The sequence below is a fragment of the Chelmon rostratus genome, chromosome 14 (genome assembly GCF_017976325.1).
Source record: "Chelmon rostratus isolate fCheRos1 chromosome 14, fCheRos1.pri, whole genome shotgun sequence".
Taxonomy (NCBI): domain Eukaryota; kingdom Metazoa; phylum Chordata; class Actinopteri; order Chaetodontiformes; family Chaetodontidae; genus Chelmon; species Chelmon rostratus.
In genome coordinates, this window is record NC_055671.1 from 8919268 (window position 1) to 8939645 (window position 20378).

At 42.4% G+C, this 20378-nt stretch overlaps 1 protein-coding gene across 1 annotated transcript; it reads left to right on the forward strand.

Moving 5' to 3' along the window:
- The first annotated feature begins 303 nt into the window (after positions 1 to 303).
- brwd3 (bromodomain and WD repeat domain containing 3) lies at positions 304 to 19784 on the forward strand. The gene is made up of 40 exons (XM_041952292.1): positions 304 to 440; positions 608 to 666; positions 772 to 801; positions 986 to 1045; positions 2350 to 2500; positions 2676 to 2774; positions 2898 to 3058; positions 4572 to 4793; positions 5041 to 5141; positions 5233 to 5303; positions 6155 to 6255; positions 6364 to 6404; positions 6493 to 6597; positions 7790 to 7940; positions 8056 to 8190; positions 8284 to 8412; positions 8720 to 8945; positions 9050 to 9190; positions 9443 to 9623; positions 9774 to 9867; positions 9972 to 10142; positions 10405 to 10478; positions 10558 to 10750; positions 10891 to 11001; positions 11086 to 11193; positions 11631 to 11755; positions 11849 to 11931; positions 12020 to 12131; positions 12351 to 12412; positions 13820 to 13975; positions 14074 to 14194; positions 14310 to 14435; positions 14520 to 14595; positions 14697 to 14741; positions 14850 to 14993; positions 15138 to 15290; positions 15381 to 15550; positions 15881 to 15969; positions 16593 to 16727; positions 16837 to 19784. The coding sequence occupies exons 1-40, from the start codon at positions 407 to 409 to the stop codon at positions 17658 to 17660; spliced, it is 5370 nt and encodes a 1789-aa protein (XP_041808226.1). The 5' UTR covers positions 304 to 406; the 3' UTR covers positions 17661 to 19784.
- The last annotated feature ends 594 nt before the right edge of the window (positions 19785 to 20378 follow it).

Sequence of the window (20378 nt, forward strand, 5' to 3'; positions counted from 1 at the left end):
ATTTCTTCAAAATCCTTCTTATAAATATTGGAACTTATTTTACCTCTGTTGAATTTTCAAAAAACAAATGCAGTGAAGTGTAAATATCTGACAGTTTAACTAACACTGAAAATGAAACCTATTTTTCTTCAATTTTAACTGTTGGATTGAAAGTTTTACATTTGAATATTTAAATGTTTATCATGCTAATTCATTTTCGATAAAGAAAGCAAACCGTCCTGTTTTGCATTGTTTCACTGGAGGGCGCTAACACAAAGCACCAGGTGGTCTGGGAACAACTTGAGAAAGGAGGAGGCCATTCACTAGCCTGTTTTAGCTACACACACCTAGCTACTGTTAGCTAGCCGGCGGCTAACGAGCAAGCTAAAACATCAGTTTGTCTTAATGTCGCCTGTCTTATCAAGTCATGGCGAGAGAACAGTGTTCGCAGACCGAAGCTGGTGAGTGCTGAGCGTCCCTTTAATTCGCTACAAGACATTTTGCATTTACACAGTTTGCAGCGAGCTAACGTTAAGTAACCGTGTATAACCTAAAGCTAGCTAATGTTAGCTCGGCTCAATAGTAACATTAGTTGTTGGCAAGCTAACACACCGCTCTTTCTTTTCAGAACTGTATTACCTCATTGCCAGATTTCTGCAGTCAGGACCTTGTAAAAAGGCAGCACAGGTAACACCCGACAATAGGAAAGATATTTAATCACATCGGTTATTAATCGTCTAAATAAGTAGCTTGTGCTAGCCGCTAACGCTAACTGTGTCCGTCTGTTGTTAGATTCTGATTGAGGAGCTGGAGGAGTATGAGGTAGGTTCAGCTGGACCTTTCTGTGTTTATTCTCGTCTGTGGTTTCCGCAATATTGCCTATCTGATCGCTTTTTGGGCAAGTTTTCAGTATTTTTGGCAGATGTTAGTCAAAGTAGCGTGTTGCCGAGCCGGGACGAAACTGGCTATTATGTGCCATCTCTAATATCTTGTGTTTTCACTTTAGTTGATCCCTGAACGATGGAGTTGGGACGGGAATAAATACAAACGGACCTTCCAAGACTGGGTGAGTGTGAATTGACATTATTAACTTTTACTCAAATGAAGCGCGGAACTTCTATTTTAGTCTACAGTTGCGTCTTAGTGCATGTCTATATTTTTAATTCAGTTAGAAATCCACAATAGACGCGGCGGTAATATATTTATATTTAATAGAACACGTTTAAACATTGATATTAGTATAGGCCTATTATTGGTAAATAAGTATGAACAGGCTTTGCTATTGTGTGAGCAAATAGGAGGAGAATAGAGGCAAGGGCAAATTGTGATAGGCTGAACCAGATCCGGGAGCTGTCAGTCATCTGTTTGAGCCAATGGAATCACAGTTACTTTTGCGAGCGAACCGGAAGAGAAGTGAGAGAGTCTTTTGGTTGGCTCAGAGCTTCTCTGCACCGCCTTTTTCTTTCCCTTTCCCTCCTTCTCTTTTGATTGTTTTTCAACTACCTGCATTGCAAAACCATGCTACATATTCCGAGTATCAACAGGAAGTGAAAAAGGAAACAAAACAATTAGTTTAGTCACTTTTGAGGAAGTAGATAGTTATGTGCTTGGCTGTTACTACTCAACTGAAATTGATCTTTCAGTTTATTAGTGTTGTGAAAAAAAAATCCAACCATTATTATATGATGATTAAATTACAGAAAGTCTACAAGGCATTGGTTGGTTTTTTGGGGGTTTTTTTTTCATGTCTGTGTTTTTTTTTTCATGTGTGTATTTTAGCTCCTTATTTGAGAATGTTGCCTTCCAGTCTCATATGTTGAAGGAGTCTGGATAGACAAATGCAGAGTGAAGAGAAATTGGATTAGATGCCAGCTGAAATTTTGATTGAAACACTAAGAGGGGCTACATATAGATTCGATGCAACTAGAAGCTTAGTGGTATGTGAAAATGTGAAAATATGTTTATAGGTAAATTATGTTTTGCTGTCATATTTCTTTTTTATCTTGAATGGAAAATAAATGTGACTTATAAATAGAGCCAGAAGGATAAATTGGTTGGACCAACATATGGAACAATATTGTCTTATGCTGTTGGTATCAGTGTCTAAGTGTGCTGGTGGATAACAAGAAATTGCAGTACAAAGATATGTTTGTGGCAATTTAGAGTGGGTCTACTTTGCAAGTTTTTCAATTGTCAATTTGTTCACCAAAACTGGAGTTCATTTAATTTCTTAGACCTTTTTAGCCTTTTTGTTAAAGCCATTTTTGAGAAAATAACAGTGACGATAATGTTTTGGTGTTTGTTATTTCAGTAAATTCTGCTTATACATTTGTTGTGTCACTATGTAACAGCTGTGTGTGACTCCTGCAGGTGATTCTAAACCAGCACATTCCTGCGGACTATCTGCTGCGTGTTTGCCAGCGAATAGGCCCGCTTATAGAGAAGGAGATCCCACCCAGTGTTCCTGGAGTCCAAACTCTTGTGGGGCTTGGAAGACAGTCCCTGCTGCGTACCACCAAAAGTAGGCATTCCCTCACATCCGCCATAGTTCCTGTTTTCTGTTTTTATGGACAATCCACATATGAATACTGTTGTAGCTGTTAATTATATTGTTTCTTTTTTGTCAGCAGTAGATCTGTTTCCTTAATATTATTTTTTTGCTATCTATTTTTTAATTCACTATCTCTGTAATTCAGGTTGTAGCCGCAAAGTATGCAATGGCTCAGCTGTGGTTGCACTCCACCGAGGACGTCCACCAGAACCTCCAGTCAACGGTGGAGATCCTCCCAATGTTGGTGTGTACAGCTTTTTGTTTCAATTCATACCCATTAAAAGGACCCTAAGCCCCTACGCCAATTAAGTTTGCTTTAGCAGTCTGTTTCATCCACTAATTGTTCTTGTGTGTCTTTTATATGAAGTGTCCATCATGGGTGCTCGCCAGGCCACAGGCACTGCTCGTTTCAGCCAGGCCCTGCCGTCTTCCTCCTACCAATACATGAAGATACACAAACGTATCCTTGGCCACCTTTCTTCAGTCTACTGCGTAGCCTTTGACCGCACCGGCCGTCGGATATTTACGGTAAGTGATGATTTCTGGGCCAGATGATTACGGCAACAAAACTTTATCTATAGTGTCTCACTATTTGTGTTTCCATCTCCTGAGTTCCAGTAAAGCAAACATTTCAAATGTTGCAGAAGATAAAATGAGAATCAGGCATCTCTCCATTCCAGATCATTGTATACAGTTTTGTTGAGAAGCACATTCATTTTTACTGTAGTTCAGAATCTATTTCATAAATGTATTTCAGGGACATCTCCAAATCTGTCTGTTAAGAAACAGAATTCGCAAACTAATGGATGTTCGCCGCCGTAAAACATTTTCTGGTCATTTCATTTTTGCTGATTACTATAGAGCATGAAGTACGTGCTAATGAAAGCAAGACATGTAGGTGTTTTTGTTGTGTCACTTAGCATCTGATTAGCTTGGTTCAGTTTTGAACAGGCTCAGCCAAAACACAACCTGGTTTCAAACACAGCTGAATGTTAAGTTGGACCTGATTGCTCTGTCAAAATGAGTGAAGGTCCAGCTGAATTGCAGATAAATCAGATGTATGATAGACTCACTTTAAAAGGTCTGCCATATACAGGTGATTCAGAGAAGTAAACTTTGAAGGAAGAAAATTCAGAAATACAATTGAAGTAGTATGCAATGTATGTTTTATTAGTTATAAACTAGGTTCACTCTTCCATTCATTCTTCCATGCAGAATAGTCAATCATTTCTCTTTGCACGATCAAATGACACAAATGATGCTCACATTAACTTACAGGCCCGTTTGTTGACAGTTTCCAGGGCCCTATAATTTCCACAATGCAGAAAACACAAAAGGAGTCACAGAATTTGATAAAACAGAATCAACTGTAAAACGCAGAACATTGTGGCCATTGCCAAAATGTGGATGCAATTTACTAAAAGCAGGGTTTCGTCTACCATTATAAGCATTTCTTTCACAGCACCTAAGGCGAATGAACAGGAAAAAAAACAATGCAGCTATTTCATGGTGTCTCTCTCTCACACACAGATACATACATACGCACAGTCATATTAAAGAGGTCCTCAGAGAGTGAGAGAGAGGCAGTGTACTAGCAAGAACTCATTGCTTCAACTTCTCAGAAGTGTAACCACATCAAATCGTTGTAGACTTCATGGCTGTATGCGTGGAGTCAGATATTCTGTTGGAAATAATGAAAAAGCAAAAGGCGAAGTGTTGGAGACCGTCCTGCAGAAGATCTGTTTGATTAAAAAAAAAGTACAATGTTGTGTTACATCAAAGTCATTGATATTTGTTACATTTTGAATATTTCGTTGTTGCATTGTTGATATTTTATTCATCTGCCACATGATTAGACACTCTGTTGACAATATGTGTTTAAATGTAAAAGACAGAATTCAGATTCATGAAAACAGAAAATAGGGAATTGGGGGGAAAATAAAACAGATTTCAAAGTTTTGTGGAGATACTGTAAATTGAAGGTAGTTCTCAGTGAAACTGTCTTCTTATTGATTTGTTGCCAATGTCATATGTGTTTCAGGGTTCTGATGACTGCCTGGTGAAAATCTGGGCTACAGATGACGGCCGGCTCTTGGCAACACTCCGCGGCCACTCAGCAGAGATCTGTGACATGGCCGTCAACCATGAGAACACTCTCCTTGCCTCGGCGAGCTGTGACAAAGCCATCAGAGTGTGGTGCCTACGCACCTGTGCACCCATCACTGTTCTGCAGGCCCATGGTGCCTCCATCACATCCATACAGGTGAGACTGGTGCATTTTGAAGGAATTAAAATATCGGAATGGGAAGGGATGGGATTTGTTTCAGGCTTTCTCAAACCAGCTAAAGCAGCCAGTGACAGGTTGTCACTTATATAAACCTTATTATTTCTGCCCTTTACTGCACCATGTCAGCTTTCACAACACCAAATTGTTTGCTTCTGTAGTATCATGTTAAATATTGGCCACTCTTTGCCTGTAACTAACCAGCTCTGACTTTCTATTCCCTTAGTTTTGTCCTGCTGTCAAAGGGACAACGCGGTACCTGGGCTCCACTGGTGCAGACGGCATGGTGTGTTTCTGGAAGTGGCACTCAGTCAGCATGAAATTCAGGTAAGTGTTTGAAATATCTGTTGTAGCATTTTTAGGTCTACTAAAGTTGCTGTGTTACATGGAAGTAACAACAGCTTTTATGTTTCCCTAGTGATCAACCAGTGAAGTTTGTTGAGAGGTCACGTCCAGGGGTGCAGGTTTCCACTTCCTCCTTCAGTAGTGGTAAGTGTATTTCCCTGTCTGGCAGCATTTTATTTAACAACAACAACAAACATGTAGTTTGGATGCTATGAGCAGCAAACCACATCCAGACAACAACATACTTTTTTGCTTATGTTGTTTTTTTCTACTCAGGCTGCTAAAAGTGTAAAAATCATCTGTTTTTTTTTAAACTTCCACAGCATTTATTGTAAAGCACAGAAAGTGGCTACGTAGTAGCAATAATAGTAGTAGTAGTAGTAGTAGTAGTTTTATGTATCAACATTTGCTTACCTCAGCAAATGAACAGGGAATCTCAGTGTGGCAGTGACTGTGGCCACTTTATTAGGTACACCTGTACAATCTGTTGCAAGTCAACGCAACAGCTCCGTCATAAATTCTACTTTAAGACGTTTCTAATATTCAGTTTTTGCTGATATTGTCAGAAATGTGTCGATGAAATTATATTTTTATTGCTGAGGTCACAGTTAAATGTGGCGTTTTGCTGGAATAAGTTATATTGAGAGGTGTTTTTATTTTTTTTGTCCTCCCTGTTTACATACATGACAGTGACAGACCCTTGACAACAGCATAATGAAGTACAACACCATCACTAACTGTGACCTTAATGCTAAAACCCATAATTGGATTAACACCTCTTTGACAGTGTAAAAGTAGACTTTATGGCAGATATTGTACAGGTGTATGGAATAAAGTGGCTGCAGAGTGAATGGGGAATGTTTTGATAGTTTGTTTCAAGATTCACTGGGCAGATGTAATAAACATATAAATAGCGACAGAACGAGAGGATATGGATGGTGTGGTAGAGTGAACGTGTTCTTGTTCTTACGTTTCATTCTGTTTCCTGTTAATAGGTGGTATGTTCATGGCTACCGGTGGCACTGATCATATGATCAGAGTCTACTACCTTGGTGCTGAAACTCCTATGAAGGTTTCTGAGATGGACGCTCACACGGTAAGATGCAGTAGCTGCATCATTCTTGTTCCTTTCTATTTCATACTTTAAACTTTATTTAAACAAGGTCTCTGTAACGGAAATGCATGTCTTCTTTTTCTGGTTTAGGATAAAGTTGTGGTCGTCCAGTTTAGCAATAACAGTGACAGGTGAGTGTATTTACTGGGATTTAGACTCCAAAAAGTTTTTTTATGTGGATTTCAAGCCTCTGACCGTTAAATGTGCGTATGTGTCCAGCTTAAGGTTTGTGAGTGGCAGTCGTGACGGCACAGCCAGGATCTGGCATTACCAGCAACAAGAGTGGAAGAGCATCACTTTAGACATGGCTGCCAGGCTGCCTGGGTAAGAGAATAAACAGTATTACAGAGTTTCATGTAGTGGTGGGTGATATGACTTTTTGTAACGGTGATGGTATTATATCACAGCATTACAAAAATTTCAAAAAATTATGTAAACAAATGGATGTGTTAATTGGCTCCAAATAGGAATCAAAAGGGGTACAGGCCTAGATGTGTTTTGGAGCAGTAATCTGTGCCATAATGTAGGTTAATTAGTAAATATATAATGAGTCATTTTCAGTTAGGCAAGGGGTAGGATCAGGCATCTCAGCAGCATTTGTTTGGCAGAAAACCCAAAGTGTATCATTTAAGTACAATGGTCAGTGTACCATGGGGCATGTCTATCAAGTACATTTACATATGACAGCATCAGAATCATGTACCAGCAAAGCTCCTGGAGCAGATGGGGCTGTCATGTAACAACAAAACCTCAAAAAGCAACGTGAAGAAATAGTTTCCTACATCTCACCTACTACTCTTTTTTTAACTGGCTTCAAATGAGACTTAATGTTCACACAATTACTCCAGCGTGTCAATAGGTGATACCCAACACATTAATGCCAAGTTTAACAGGCTAACCAGTAAATTTAACAGTAAAGGAACATAAAAATGGCAACACTGAGAGTTTTAAGTTTTAAGTCGGTATCAATCCAACCTTGAGCTTCAGTTTTGAAGCAAATCCTGCTTTATATTGGCCATCAAAGCACAGCTAAAATAATTAGCGTGCGCACACTATATGAGACTTTTGCAGCTGTTGCTGTTGTGGGGACATTTCCATCAGGTTAATCCACTGGGTCTTCATTTCCTTGGGTGGTGGGAGTAGATGAAGATTTTCGTGTTGGTTCCTGCAGCCAACAACAGAGACATTGGCATACTTTGCTTGTACAGTCTGCGTCTTTGTGTTACTGGAATAGGCATTAGTGAGGAAAGTAGTAGTTATTGGATGTAACTCCAGTTCTCTGAGTATGTGTGTAGCCTTCTCCCTGCGTGTTATCACAGCTGCATTAAATCACAATATTTTTAATATGCTGAAACATTTGTCACAGTAGTGATGGAATTGTAAAATTCATGTCGTGGCAGAACGTGACACCGGTGATGCTGATAAAACTGGCATACCGCCCACCCGTAGTTACACGCTGCCTTTTCTATCTCGATAAACTCTGTTGGTTCCTAATTTCTGGGATGTTTTCTTATAGGAGTGCTGTTGCTAATGGGGATGATAAAACCAAGTTGGTGGTGACCATGGTGGCTTGGGACCGTGCAGATACCACCGTCATCACAGCAGTGTCAAACTACCTGCTCAAAGTGTGGAGCACAACCACTGGACAGCTGCTGCATGTGTTATCTGTGAGTGGCTGAAGCTGACATTTCTACCTTACAGCTGCTTTAGGATTTTTAAAAAAAGAATAAAACAACTATCGACATACTGACTGACTCAATGTTTGTGCTCTCTCTGCTCAAGGGTCATGATGACGAGGTGTTTGTGATGGAGGCTCACCCATTTGACTCCCGCATCATGCTATCTGCTGGCCATGATGGCAACATTTACATGTGGGACCTGACCAAAGGAGCCAAGATCCGCAACTTCTTCAACATGGTAGTCGATCAATAATTAGTCATTCATTCCCTAAAATCATCTATAGTGTTTTTTACACTGTCATTGAGTTCATATTCAAATATTTGTCTCCAGATTGAAGGGCAAGGCCACGGTGCTATTTTTGACTGCAAGTTCTCAGCTGATGGGCAGCATTTTGCCTGCACTGACTCACATGGCCATTTGCTCATCTTTGGCTTCGGCTGCAGCAGACCATATGAGAAGGTAACAGCACATAACTGTTGATTAAAACATACTTACCCTTAATAATCCCTCCATCAGTTGATATTTGCTTAAAGGAGCAACATTCAGAATCAATGTAGTTCTTTGCTCAAAAGACCTGAATTTAAGCCACATGTCAGCAAGAATCCTTCTAAAATACTACAAGGAAGACTGCAAATAACCATAAAGAATCTTTCTATCGTAACTTACTCCTGGTCCTCGTCTGCCCTGTGCAGGGGAGCAAGCAAGCAGTAAATTTGAACTCGGCTTACCTCATTATCGACACAAATGTACTCTTTATTCCCTCCAGATCCCTGACCAGATGTTCTTCCACACGGACTACCGACCTCTTATCCGTGACTCTAATAACTATGTGCTGGACGAGCAGACGCAGCAAGCCCCACACCTCATGCCTCCACCCTTCCTGGTGGATGTCGATGGGAATCCTCACCCTCCTCACTACCAGCGCCTGGTACCGGGAAGAGAGAGCTGCAAGGAGGATCAGCTAATACCCCAGCTAGGATACATGGCTAACAGTAAAACCCTCTCCTCTCTTGTTACTCGCACCATTCAAAATGCTTGCACAGTTTGAAATATGATTGACAGAGTTTGACCCAATATCTGCCTTTTTGTTGCTTAGGTGATGGAGAGTTGGTTGAGCAAGTACTTGGCCAGCAAACGGCAGAAAACAGAGAGAGCTTACTGGACAATCTCATCAGACAGTTGCAGAATGAGCAGGATGAGCGTGAGAACGCACAGGAGCAGGCTGAACAGGCAGAAGGTCTGTTTCACTTTACATTATGTCGACAAGTATTTTTGCAGGGATTTTTCTGTCATATACAGTCTTAACAGTATGTTTTTGGTTTGTCAAGTGTGTTCAGTGTGCCTGGAATTATGCCTCTAAAAAGATTTATGATAAAGCAGTGAGCATGAGAATCGTGTGGATGCTAGATTTTTAATAGCTACATGTTGCCAGAAATACAATAATTCCCACGTAATGTTTCATAGCAAACTCCTTTTTTCTAATGTTTAGCTGCTAATGCAGCAGAGGTGGTGGCTTCCTCTCCGACTGCTGGACCACGCAGAAGAGGGCAGGTGGACGGGGTGTGGCAGATGCAACATAACGCCCTGCGTAGTCAAGTGGCCACAGAGAGGGATCTACTGGCCTGGAGCCGCAGAGTGATAGTGAATGAAGTGCCGCAAGGCATGTTCAGGTGAGGCCAATGGAGGGAACTTGTGTAAGGACACATAAGTGAAAGGATTAGATTTTTGAACAAATAGATCTTTTTGTGTGTGTGTTTTTTTTTTTTTTTAAGTAATTGTCTACAACTTCATGATGGAAATTGTTCTTTTTTTTTTATCAGAGTTTTGGAGGAGTGCAGACAAGCCAAAGGAGACATGGAATGTTCTCTGTACAATGCAGAGAGGAGGAGGAAACCAGTCACCTGCACACCCAAGGTGCGCTGTGTTTCAATTCACCGCTGTTTTCACAAGTCAAAATACGATCTCTGCCCATGCATTCCCACTCTCCTCATTTTACAACCTCCTTCTGCACTTTACAGAGCGATCCGCTGACCTCACGCCTGCGCTCCCTGCGGCCCACCAAGAAAAAGCAGCAGCGCCACGCCTATCAGACCCGCTCAGCTCAAGTCCGCCGACCAGGGACCAGGAGTCGAAATCCCAGCAACCGCCGCAACTCTGACAGCCAGATAGACTCTGACAGCGATGGAGAGGTATGTTTGGTCTTTGTACTCTACATATACAAACATAGCCTGCAGATTTTTCTTGTGCATGTGTAGCATCTTGAACATTTTTAAATCAAGTCCGCAATAAATCTTGTCAGTGAGGAAAGTCAGGAAAACTGCCATTTTAACCAGCTGAAAATAAAAATGCTGTGGAAATACTCTACTAGAGAATGAATTAAGCCAGAAATGAGCACCATCTGTTAACAACCATTCATGATAGTAATGGTGCTGTTTGACTTTTTGTCAACAGGCAGCAGAACAGGTAGAGCAAAGTGAAGCCTCCTCCTCTGGTGAAGCTCAGTGGCAGAGTGAAAGCAGCTCCAGGTAAGTATGTTTGACTGAGCAGCATTTTCAGGATGGAGTTTTAATCACACAGCTAACAACACCCCTCTGTCATTCTCAGTGACTCCTCCAGTGAATATTCGGATTGGACAGCCGATGCTGGGATAAACCTCCAGCCGCCGAAGCGATCAACCAGGAGGCCCGCACAGCCCCAGGCCTACAGCAGCTCCGAGGAGGAAGAAGGCGATGACAAGGCAAAGGAGGCCAAGAAGAAGGAAAATGAGAGGCGGAAGAAGCCCAAGGAGACCAAACAGGTGAGCTAGCATGACCTGCAGCTTCTGTACTCACACTGACACCATGTCTTTGTGGAAAACATTAGCGTGTTCCTTGTTTTAAATGCTGTCCTGCAGCTTTATGCTCACTGTAGCCTGACCAACAAATTGTATGTACTTAGAAACCCACGTCCTCTTTGGCTGGACTTGATGCGGAGGAGTGGCTGCCACCATCATGGATAATGGATACCATCCCACGGCGCTCTCCTTTTGTTCCACAAATGGGAGATGAGGTGAGAAGAGTCACTCTAATGTCAACCAGAAAAATACATTACATTATGTACATTTTTGACCGTGGTTCTCCCGTCCTCCTACAGCTCATCTACTTCAAACAGGGCCATCAGGCCTACGTCCGCGCTGTCCGCAGGGCCAAGGCCTACAGCATCAACCCCCAGAAACAGCCCTGGAACAGACTCGACCTCAGGGTAAGGCGAGGTGTTATTTTAAAGCCTGTGCTGTGTACCGGCCCTTAGACAAGCTGTTCAGAGAGTCTGAAAACAGCAGCCAGTTTTTGTGACTTTCTGAAAGTAGCAATCCAACGGTCATGCCCACTTCTAGCTTTAAGCCCTCTGCAAATTCTTTCTTTCACAATCCTCACAGTCCTACTTGCACCAGTATTCACAGCTGAATGGCATAGCTCACCTCTGTAGTGGTAAAGCCTAGTTAATATTGCTAATCACTGGGCAGACTGAGTTGCAGTTTTTAATGGGTTTAATAGTACATATAGTATGTAGTATAAATTGTGAAATGCAGCCTAAATGATCTAGTCTAATTTAGGAATGGCAATATAAGTCTCTTGGTATCACTGGTCCAGACTCAACTATTGCAACAATTACTGGATGTATTTTTTTCCCCCCTTCAGGACCAGGAATCCGTGAAGGTGGTTGGAATTAAATATGAAGTGGGACCCCCCACCCTCTGCTGCCTAAAACTGGCTTTCTTGGATGCAGTCTCAGGGAAGATGACCAATGACTCATTCTCCTTAAAGTGAGCCTTTATATACAGTATATACAGGACAAGATAATTAATGTACATTTAAGCACATGAGCTTCACTACTTTTTCATTCCCCTCATCTAAAGGTACCACGACATGCCTGATGTCATCGATTTCCTGGTGCTCCAGCAGTTTTACAACGAGGCTAAAGAGCACAACTGGCAGCCAGGTTAGTTCTTGCAAGATGTGAGATGTGTTCATTGTTGTGGGCTGTCCTTCGCTCATGTTTGAGCCTGTCTTCACTTAACTCTCCCCAGGTATGAGGTTCCGCAGCATCATTGATGACGCCTGGTGGTTCGGCTCTGTGGAGGACCAGGAGCCTCTGCAGCCAGAGTATCCAGACAGCCTGTTTCAGTGCTACGCAGTGAAGTACGTCTGTATCTCTGCAGTGTTTGTGGCTGCTGGAGGAGAACTCCGCTCCAACATAATGTATCAAGCAGTGCCCTCTGTTAATATCATGTTCCTCCTCGCCAGTTTTCCCGCTGTTACTTTTCATTGAAGTTAAATCAAATAAGTGATTGTAATCTCGCACACGGTGTAGTTTATTAACTAACTCATGTTTTTTTGTGTAATTCCTTGTTTCTTCAGGTGGGACAATAGTGAGCGGGAGAAAATGAGTCCCTGGGACATGGAGCCTATTCCTGAGGAAGGTCAGTATTTTTAATGTAATAATTCCACCTAGGTATAAACCTCAATCAATTAATTAGTTGATTCCTTGGCTTCGTTAGAAATCACCATGAGGTAAAGTTTCAGAAAAGAGAGTGAGTTGAAATTTTAAGTAAATAATGCAGGTATACATTCAAGATTCAAGATTCTTTATTGTCATTGAGCATGACATGTCATTGAAATTTGCATCAGAGTGTTGCAAAATATGAAACTGTGTCAGCATAGAGAAATCAAATCTCTGTGAAAGAAAATACAATAAAAAGTCCAAAAAGTATATTCATTAAGATCAGTTGTGCTCAGAAATAAATCATGTACAGACACACACCACACAGAGTTCAATATTTTTTCATAGATCTGTATCTGTTCAGGAATATTTGGTTTCAAGCTGTAATTTCCCATTTCATTCCTGAAAAAGGGTTTTGATTCAGAGTCCGTATGAATGTTAACAAAAATAGTAAAGCCTTTATCAACCTGTGGTTGGTTGGAAACACCCAGCTGGACTTCACACATTGCTAAAGCAGGAAATAATGTCTTCTTTACCTTCCACAAAGAAGGTTGTTGTCTGGACAAAAAGGGTCGTTATTTTAGCATTTAGACTTCAACTAGTGTTCAACACTATCTAAATGGTCGTGATGGCCATTTCGATAGTGTTGAACAGTTGGGAACCTTCCGTATTACAGAAGACTTAGTCACCATACCTGTGGGGTTGAAACCACTTGCTGCTCATTTTCAAGTGGCACTGTTTCCTCTCTGATGTAATTATACAACCAGGTAGTCCGTTTATATTTGAAAAGTCACAGTCTGTTGATGCAGTTTCCTCTGTCAGTGCACATTTCTTTTCAGTAGCAGAATGATGAAAAATGAAAACACATTCTGTCTCTTAAACATGGATGTTTATCTTTTTATTCCTTCCTCATGCTTGAGCTTAAACTAAGAGATTGTTTCCTTTACAACAGGGCCCAAACTTTCTTCCTCAGAGGCCCAAAACTGAAACTCAGTGGTGGGCCACGGGCCAAAAGCAAACACCTATTGTACTGTATTGTATTGTATTGTTAATGTGCAAAATTGTGAAATGATCCTAACTTCCCTGTCTGCCCACTATGCTCACATTTTTAACTCCCGAAAAACTAAACAACATAAATGCTAATTTATGTCATAATTCATTAAAAAAATTTCCTGCTTGAAACATCTGCCGGTCCATATCGAATCTCCATGGTGGCCACTTTAGGCAGCCCTGCCGTAGAGCATCTAACCTGCAGATACCTAGATTAGTATTTTATCAGGGTTGTTTGGCTGATGATTATCTGTAATTTATTGTCGTTTTTGCTCTATTTGTTGAGCAATTAACTAAACATGGGTTTATTTTCCAACACATTGTATGGCTCCATCAGCTGCGTTGCCAGAACAGGTTGGTGATGGCGTGGAGGTGGCGGAGGAGGAGCTGAAGGCTCTTCTGTACAGGCCTCAGGAGGGAGAATGGGGGGCTCACACACGAGATGAAGACTGCGAGAGAGTCATCCACGGCATCGATCAGCTTCTTACACTGGGTAAGCCACCACAGGGTGGAAACCAGCCTGTTTGTTACTGGATACATGTGACCTCGGTCATGTCTGCCATGTTTGATCTTATGTCTGCTTGTCCACAGAGGTAGCCAAGGCATTCGCGTCACCAGTAGATCTGCGGGACTACCCTCTGTACTGCACCGCCGTGGCTTACCCCACTGACCTCAGCACCATCCGCAGACGACTGGAGAACCGTTTCTACAGGTGGAGCAGCACACATGACCTCAATCACACAGTTTATCTCCTACACAAATCCAAAGCCTTGACGCCAATGTGTTGACATTTGAGCTTCACGTATGGATATTCTTCTCTGCTGCAGGCGGATCTCTGCGTTAATGTGGGAGGTGCGCTACATTGAACACAATGCCCGCACTTTCAACGAACCCCAGAGCCCCATTGTAGCAACTGCCAAGGTGGTGACTGACGTTCTCCTTCACTACATCGGGTAAGACTCCACAGAGTTGTAGCCACATCACTGATCAGTACGCCTACACATGTGTCTGATTCCTTGGCCCTCTGTCTCCCTCAGGGACCAGAGCTGCACAGACATCTTGGATCTGTATCACAAACTGAAGTTTGAGATCAGCAGCGGAGGAGAAGCTGAGGTGAGAAGGTTTTGTTTTGTTTTTTACATTCTGTTGCTGCTTTTTCTTTAGATTGTTTTTGCTGTAAATAGTCATTTGGGTTTGTATGTGTTCCTCTGCAGTTGGATGTGGACTCTGACACTCCAGGAACATCTACAGGACATCGGGTAAGAGGGACCACGGTCCCATCTACTTCAAATGGTCTTGGACCGTCACAGACCTAAGATCACGTGCAGTAGCTTCAGTTTTGGTTCATGTTTTTTCCTCTCTGCCAGGGAACCAACCCGAATTCTAAGAAGCGTGGCGTGCTTTTGGATGTGAAGGCATGGCGAGGTCAATGCCGAGAGCTGCTGCGTCGAATGATAGCCTCACCAGATTCAGAACCCTTTAGACAGCCTGTGGATCTCTTTGAGTATCCGGTAAAACAACCTGGAACATCCGTCACTTGCAATGCAAAGATGCAATCCACATAGATGCAACATCAGAAATTCAAAAGCAGAAGTCAAATAAAAATGAGTCTCTCTGTTCATGAACATTTCTACTCTCTGCTTTGTTGTGTTCAGGACTATCGAGACATTATCGACACTCCCATGGACCTGGGTACAGTGTCAGAGACGCTGGTTGAAGGGAACTATGAAAACCCGATGGAGTTTGCCAAAGACATACGCCTCATTTTCAGCAACTCCAAAGCGTACACACCGAACAAGAAATCACAGGTGAAGTAACATCCCTGAGATTAACTATAGCTGACAAAGTAGTAGTCTGGTAGTTTCATTAAACTTTCTTATTGTGGTCTCTCTCTCTAGATCTACACCATGACACTCAGCTTGTCGGCCTTCTTTGAAAAAAGCATCATCTCCATCATCTCCGACCACAAGTCTGCCATTCAGAATGAGCGGCGGTCTCGTCAGAGACTCAGTTACAGGAACAGATTGCACAACGGAGGCAGCTCCCCGCCCATTAGTCCATCCCCCAGGTACTGAGCCTCATTCACAAACCTGTCACTCGACACTCTAACTTATCAAGTGATCTTTGTCATTCTGCTGTTCACGGGGTGTCTGCAGCTCCTGAAAATATCTCACATGTGCTGCATTAAACTCGGGGCCTGCTTGACATTTGACATTCAGCTTTAAAATGCTTCTCATTGTTTTTCTTCAATGTGATTTCTGCTGAGAAATAAGCCCTAGTCCTGGTCTTAAAAGGTTTTTCAGAGCCTTAAATATAATTAATTTGCAGGCACCCTGCTATTGTGTAAAGAAGTCAATTATTCTGAAATGTGTCTTTTCTCTGTTTTCCATATGTCCAGCCCTAAAGGGAAGCACAAGTCAGGGAAGGTGTCAAAGCCAAAAAAATCCCAGACCTCAACCAAGAATCGTTCTCAGAGACCATATCAGGGTATGACTGCACTGTTGTGGCTTAATGTGTTTGTAGGTTGCTGTGTTGTGCAGGATCCTGCTGTAAATTGTCATTGGTGTCAGTGTCGGGGAAGTAAAAAAAAAACAAAAAAAAAAACATTACCCTTCCAAAATTGTAAAAACATTAATTTAGCTTTTACCCAATTAGAAACATTATACAGCATCACTTTCTAACCAGCTCAGCAAAGGTTAAGCCTGGTCCCACTTTTGTTTTGTTGGGCAACCCTGGATATTTGTTTATTTTTATTTTTTGCCCTGTGGACTGGCCTCCATTTAAATAAATGAGAGGGCTGCAGCTTCTTCTCCTTCTGTGTATTTCCACTTATCAAAGTATCACATTATGCATTTTACTGTGGTTTGCACACATGCTGGCAGCAGAAGAAACTAGATTTTTGCTTTATAGACACAGTTTGGACACACATTTAAATTCAGCATGTTGTAGCAAACAGTAAAAGTATATGTAAAGTAATAACACCATTTTCAGATATCCTGTCATTATCTAATTACTGAAGATCAAATGTAAGGCATTACAATACTAATGTACTGTGAAAAGTAATATGTTTACAGTCCTGATGAGTGATTAGCAGTTTTTTGTCGCTGTAGCTCATAAAAGCAGCAGTGTAGCAGTGGAAGAGGACACCCAGCCTTCTTCCCCAAGTTCAGGGACGAGCAGCGAGAGCAGAAATGAAGGGCTGCACCGGGTGACTCGCAGCCAAGCAACTCCTGTGAAGAAGTCAGGTATCACAAGCAGTGTCTTCTAACCCAAATGTATCGTCAACTTTCATTTTAATGTGACTTCAGAGTTACGGCGCAGAGCTTAGCCGTGGTCCTCTTGTGTTGCTTTCAGGGCACCAGCAGAACTTGCATCTAAGCAATGGCTCCAGACAGCAGCACAGGCCAGACGAGCTGCAGTCTGACGATGATGAGGAAGCGTCCGGATCCAACAGCTCCTCATCAGAGTCCTCCTCCACCTCATCATCCTCCTCTTCCTCATCATCGTCGGACAGCGAGGACAGCTCTGATTCTGAGATGGGAAAGTACGTGGAAGGGGGAGACCACGACTACAGCAAAGCCCCCTGCCTGTCAGTACGCCTCTCGGCTAAGGGTAAGGTGGCGGCCTCAGGGAAAAGGAAACACAAAGGAGGAGAGGACGCGGCACAGAGATCTAAAAGAGCACGAGTGCAGCTGCCGGTGGAGGAGGAGGAAGAGGAGGATGATGAAGAAGAAGAAGAAGAGGAGGAGGAGGAGGACGAGGAAGAAGAAGAAGAAGAGGAGGAGGACGAGGAGGAGGAGCAGCAGCAGCAGCCGCAACAGCAACAGGTGCATGTAAAACATGAAGAGGAGGAGGGTGAGGAGGAGGAGGAAGAGGAAGAGGAGGAGCCGGACGAGGAGGAAGAGCCAGAGGAGGAAGAGGATGAGGACAACTCTGATGAGGTGCAGAGAGGGGCTGCAGCGACGGCAGCTAGCAGTGTGAGAGGCAGCCAGTGCAAGTCTCGACGGGTCAACACACGCAACCAGGGCCGCAGGACAGTTCTGTACAGGGACGACTCAGAGGATGACGGCCACGGCTCGAAGGAAGACCCCCTCAACCTGGGTATGTCCCGCTCAGGACGGGTACGCCGCATGACCGAGAAAGCCCGTGTCAGCCACCTCATGGGCTGGAGTCACTGACACGCCGTCATTTCTCAAACCTCAAGAAAAAAACTGTTAAACATGAGTAATAATTCAGGGATTTTTTTCTTTCCTTTTGTACAAGTGTATATATAATATATAAATATATATATATGATTTTCTTTTTATCTGAGACTGCTTATGACTCTCAAACTGATAGTTGGTCCTCACGATGTGTTGCCAAGGAGTTTCCCTTCCCTGGTCGACAGCTACTGTTCAACGCAGACCCTCTCCAACTGGACTAACTCACCTCGGCCTTACCGCTCGCTGGAGGAGCCTTCACGACACGGCACTGCTCTTCTTCTCTTCCTCATCCTGTGCGTTTCACGTCCGGTAGTAAACACTATATACCCCTCCTTTCTACTCCTCTCGTCCCTCCCACAACTTTTCTTCCTCCTGGTCACCAAAGAAGGATGCGGAGATGCCAAAAAATGGTGCTCATGTTTTATTTCTCCGTTTTGTTGATTTTTCTCGACGAGTAAATTAACAAAACTTCTCGTGCTCGTGGTCACCAAGTTCAGTCACGGCCGCCGTGAAACGCATGCAGTATCACTAAAGGTTACTGATGTCAACTTTTTTGGTACTCGGTCTTTCCTCACAACCACAAGCCTTAGTTTTCAGAGCTCACATCAGTCAGATTTCGTGTGTGATCTGCGGCTGGAGTCAAGACGAGTAGTTTGGGCACTAGCAATACTGAGGAATCGGAGTGGCTGGAGTCGGAGTACAGAACCGTAGTAAAATCCCTGCTCCTACAACCCGTCGGACATCTTGACGTCCCTGGCCTGTGAATGTTAAATGTTTTCCCTGCTTCCCTTTGCTGGTGTTGACTGTTTTTGGGCTCTTTGGTTCTCGTATTTGGTTAGAATTGATTGCTTGTTTTTTTTTGTTTTTATTATATTTTTTTAGGGTAAAAGAGATTTGTCTTTTCTTTTTTTTCCCTCGGGGAAAACAGCCACTGCATCCTGTTTGTATTTGTACTGTTGTACAGGGAGTTCAGACCCACATCCATTCATGGTTGCTTCCATCACACCTTCTCCACCCAGCATGTGCAAAAGCAAGGGGTCCCTGGCCTACTCTCTTCCACAGAAATATTTATTTTTCCATTGTATTATACTTGGGTTGCTTTAGCTATTTCGTACATTAATAGTGATGAGGAAAAGGAAATATTTGCACATTTGTCTACTCCACATGGCAGCTGAGTAATAAAGTTATTGGAGAAAGAGAAATAAGATGAAACCGCTCATGATTTCTGTATTAGAATGTCTGACTGTGCCAGCACACAATCCAGTCTTTTTTTGTTTGAACAAGTAACAAGTTCAGCCTGTGTGTGATGAAGCTGAACATTTTGAAATCTTAAGCATGCTTCCTATAGGCCTAAAGCAAAGGTAGCAACCATGGATCAAGTCTTTGTATGTTGTACCATTTTTTTCCCCTGGTTTTCTAACCATATCTGGACTTTTGGGGTAGATCAACTCCACACGATTGCTTTTTTTCACAATATACTACACTCAGAAACACTAGTTGTTCTGCCTGGTTTTATAATGAGTGATTCATGACCATGATTCTAAAGTCACGTAGCCGAATCACATCAAAATGGATGCTGTTCTGTCGCACCAATAATGTTTACTTTAAAGCTGGTGCAGTCGTCGGTTGGTAAATCATTCGAGTCAGTCAGGAGAAACCAGGAAAGCTTGACTCTCAGATTCTCATTTCAACACTGGGTGCTCTAATCCGAACCCACCTCCTCATCACTCTGCCTCTGGGTGGTCACCGACATAAGAGAGAGAGAGAGAGAGGCCTCTATTTTGCTTCTTTCTTTTTTTTTTTTTCCAACTTTTGGCTGAAGAGTTTGGTTAGTGTCAGGTTCTCAGAGATAAAACACACAAATCAGCATCTAGGGTGCTCCAAGCGACCGCATTAACTGGTGTCTAGAAATGATTCTGGTTGAGTGTGAGAAGACTAAGATTCATATTTTGGAATCTTATTTTCATATAGTTGATGGCTCTTGCCTCGAAGTATCAGATTAGTTGATGACAAAATATTGTAGGTGGAATATGTGACTGTCTTTTATACACAATGTTTTGATTGTATGTGCTTTCTTTTTTTTAATAAAACATTGGATTTCTCAAAAAGAATTTCTTGGCTGTGGTCTTTGTTCTTTGATGATTTCATGACTTCTGCCAGTGTTGAGCCAGCGCAGGCATCAGGAGCTGTTCACCAGCACTGCGACTGAGTCATCTGAAGTCGCTTCGATCGTAGGGTCATAAACATGCACCAAAGGCTAAAGATTTAGAGTTACAGAATGCTGCGACCGTCCGTGGACTGTGAAAGTCGTGCTATTTGCTACTACCTAACTGCATAAATGCACTGAAAGCTGGAGTGAGTCAGACGAGGAACAAACAAGGTTGAGCTGTGACGCACCATGCTCTGCCACACCTAGAAACTGCAGATGCTGGAGGATCATGGGAATTAAAGGGGATCGATGCATTAAGATGTAAAGGTCACTTTAAAGGATGCAAAAGGGACAAAGTGTGTCACATGTGTACATGCTGGTGTTGAGAACTAATTAAAAATGAGCTGGTGATAATAAAAGGTCAATTTTTATTTATATATTTATTATATGTTTTATTCAAATCTCCAGTGCTGATAATATTAACCATGTCTACTATTAAAAAGGGTTCCGTTTTCACATTATTGGGAATAGCAGTGTGCATATGT

Coding starts and splice junctions, on each gene's coding strand:
- brwd3 (XM_041952292.1), top strand. CDS start 407: ATGGCGAGAGAACAGTGTTCGCAGACCGAAGCTG. Junction 10,143..10,404: donor ACTCTGACAGCGATGGAGAG/GTATGTTTGGTC, acceptor TTTTGTCAACAG/GCAGCAGAACAGGTAGAGCA. Junction 11,194..11,630: donor GGAACAGACTCGACCTCAGG/GTAAGGCGAGGT, acceptor TCCCCCCTTCAG/GACCAGGAATCCGTGAAGGT.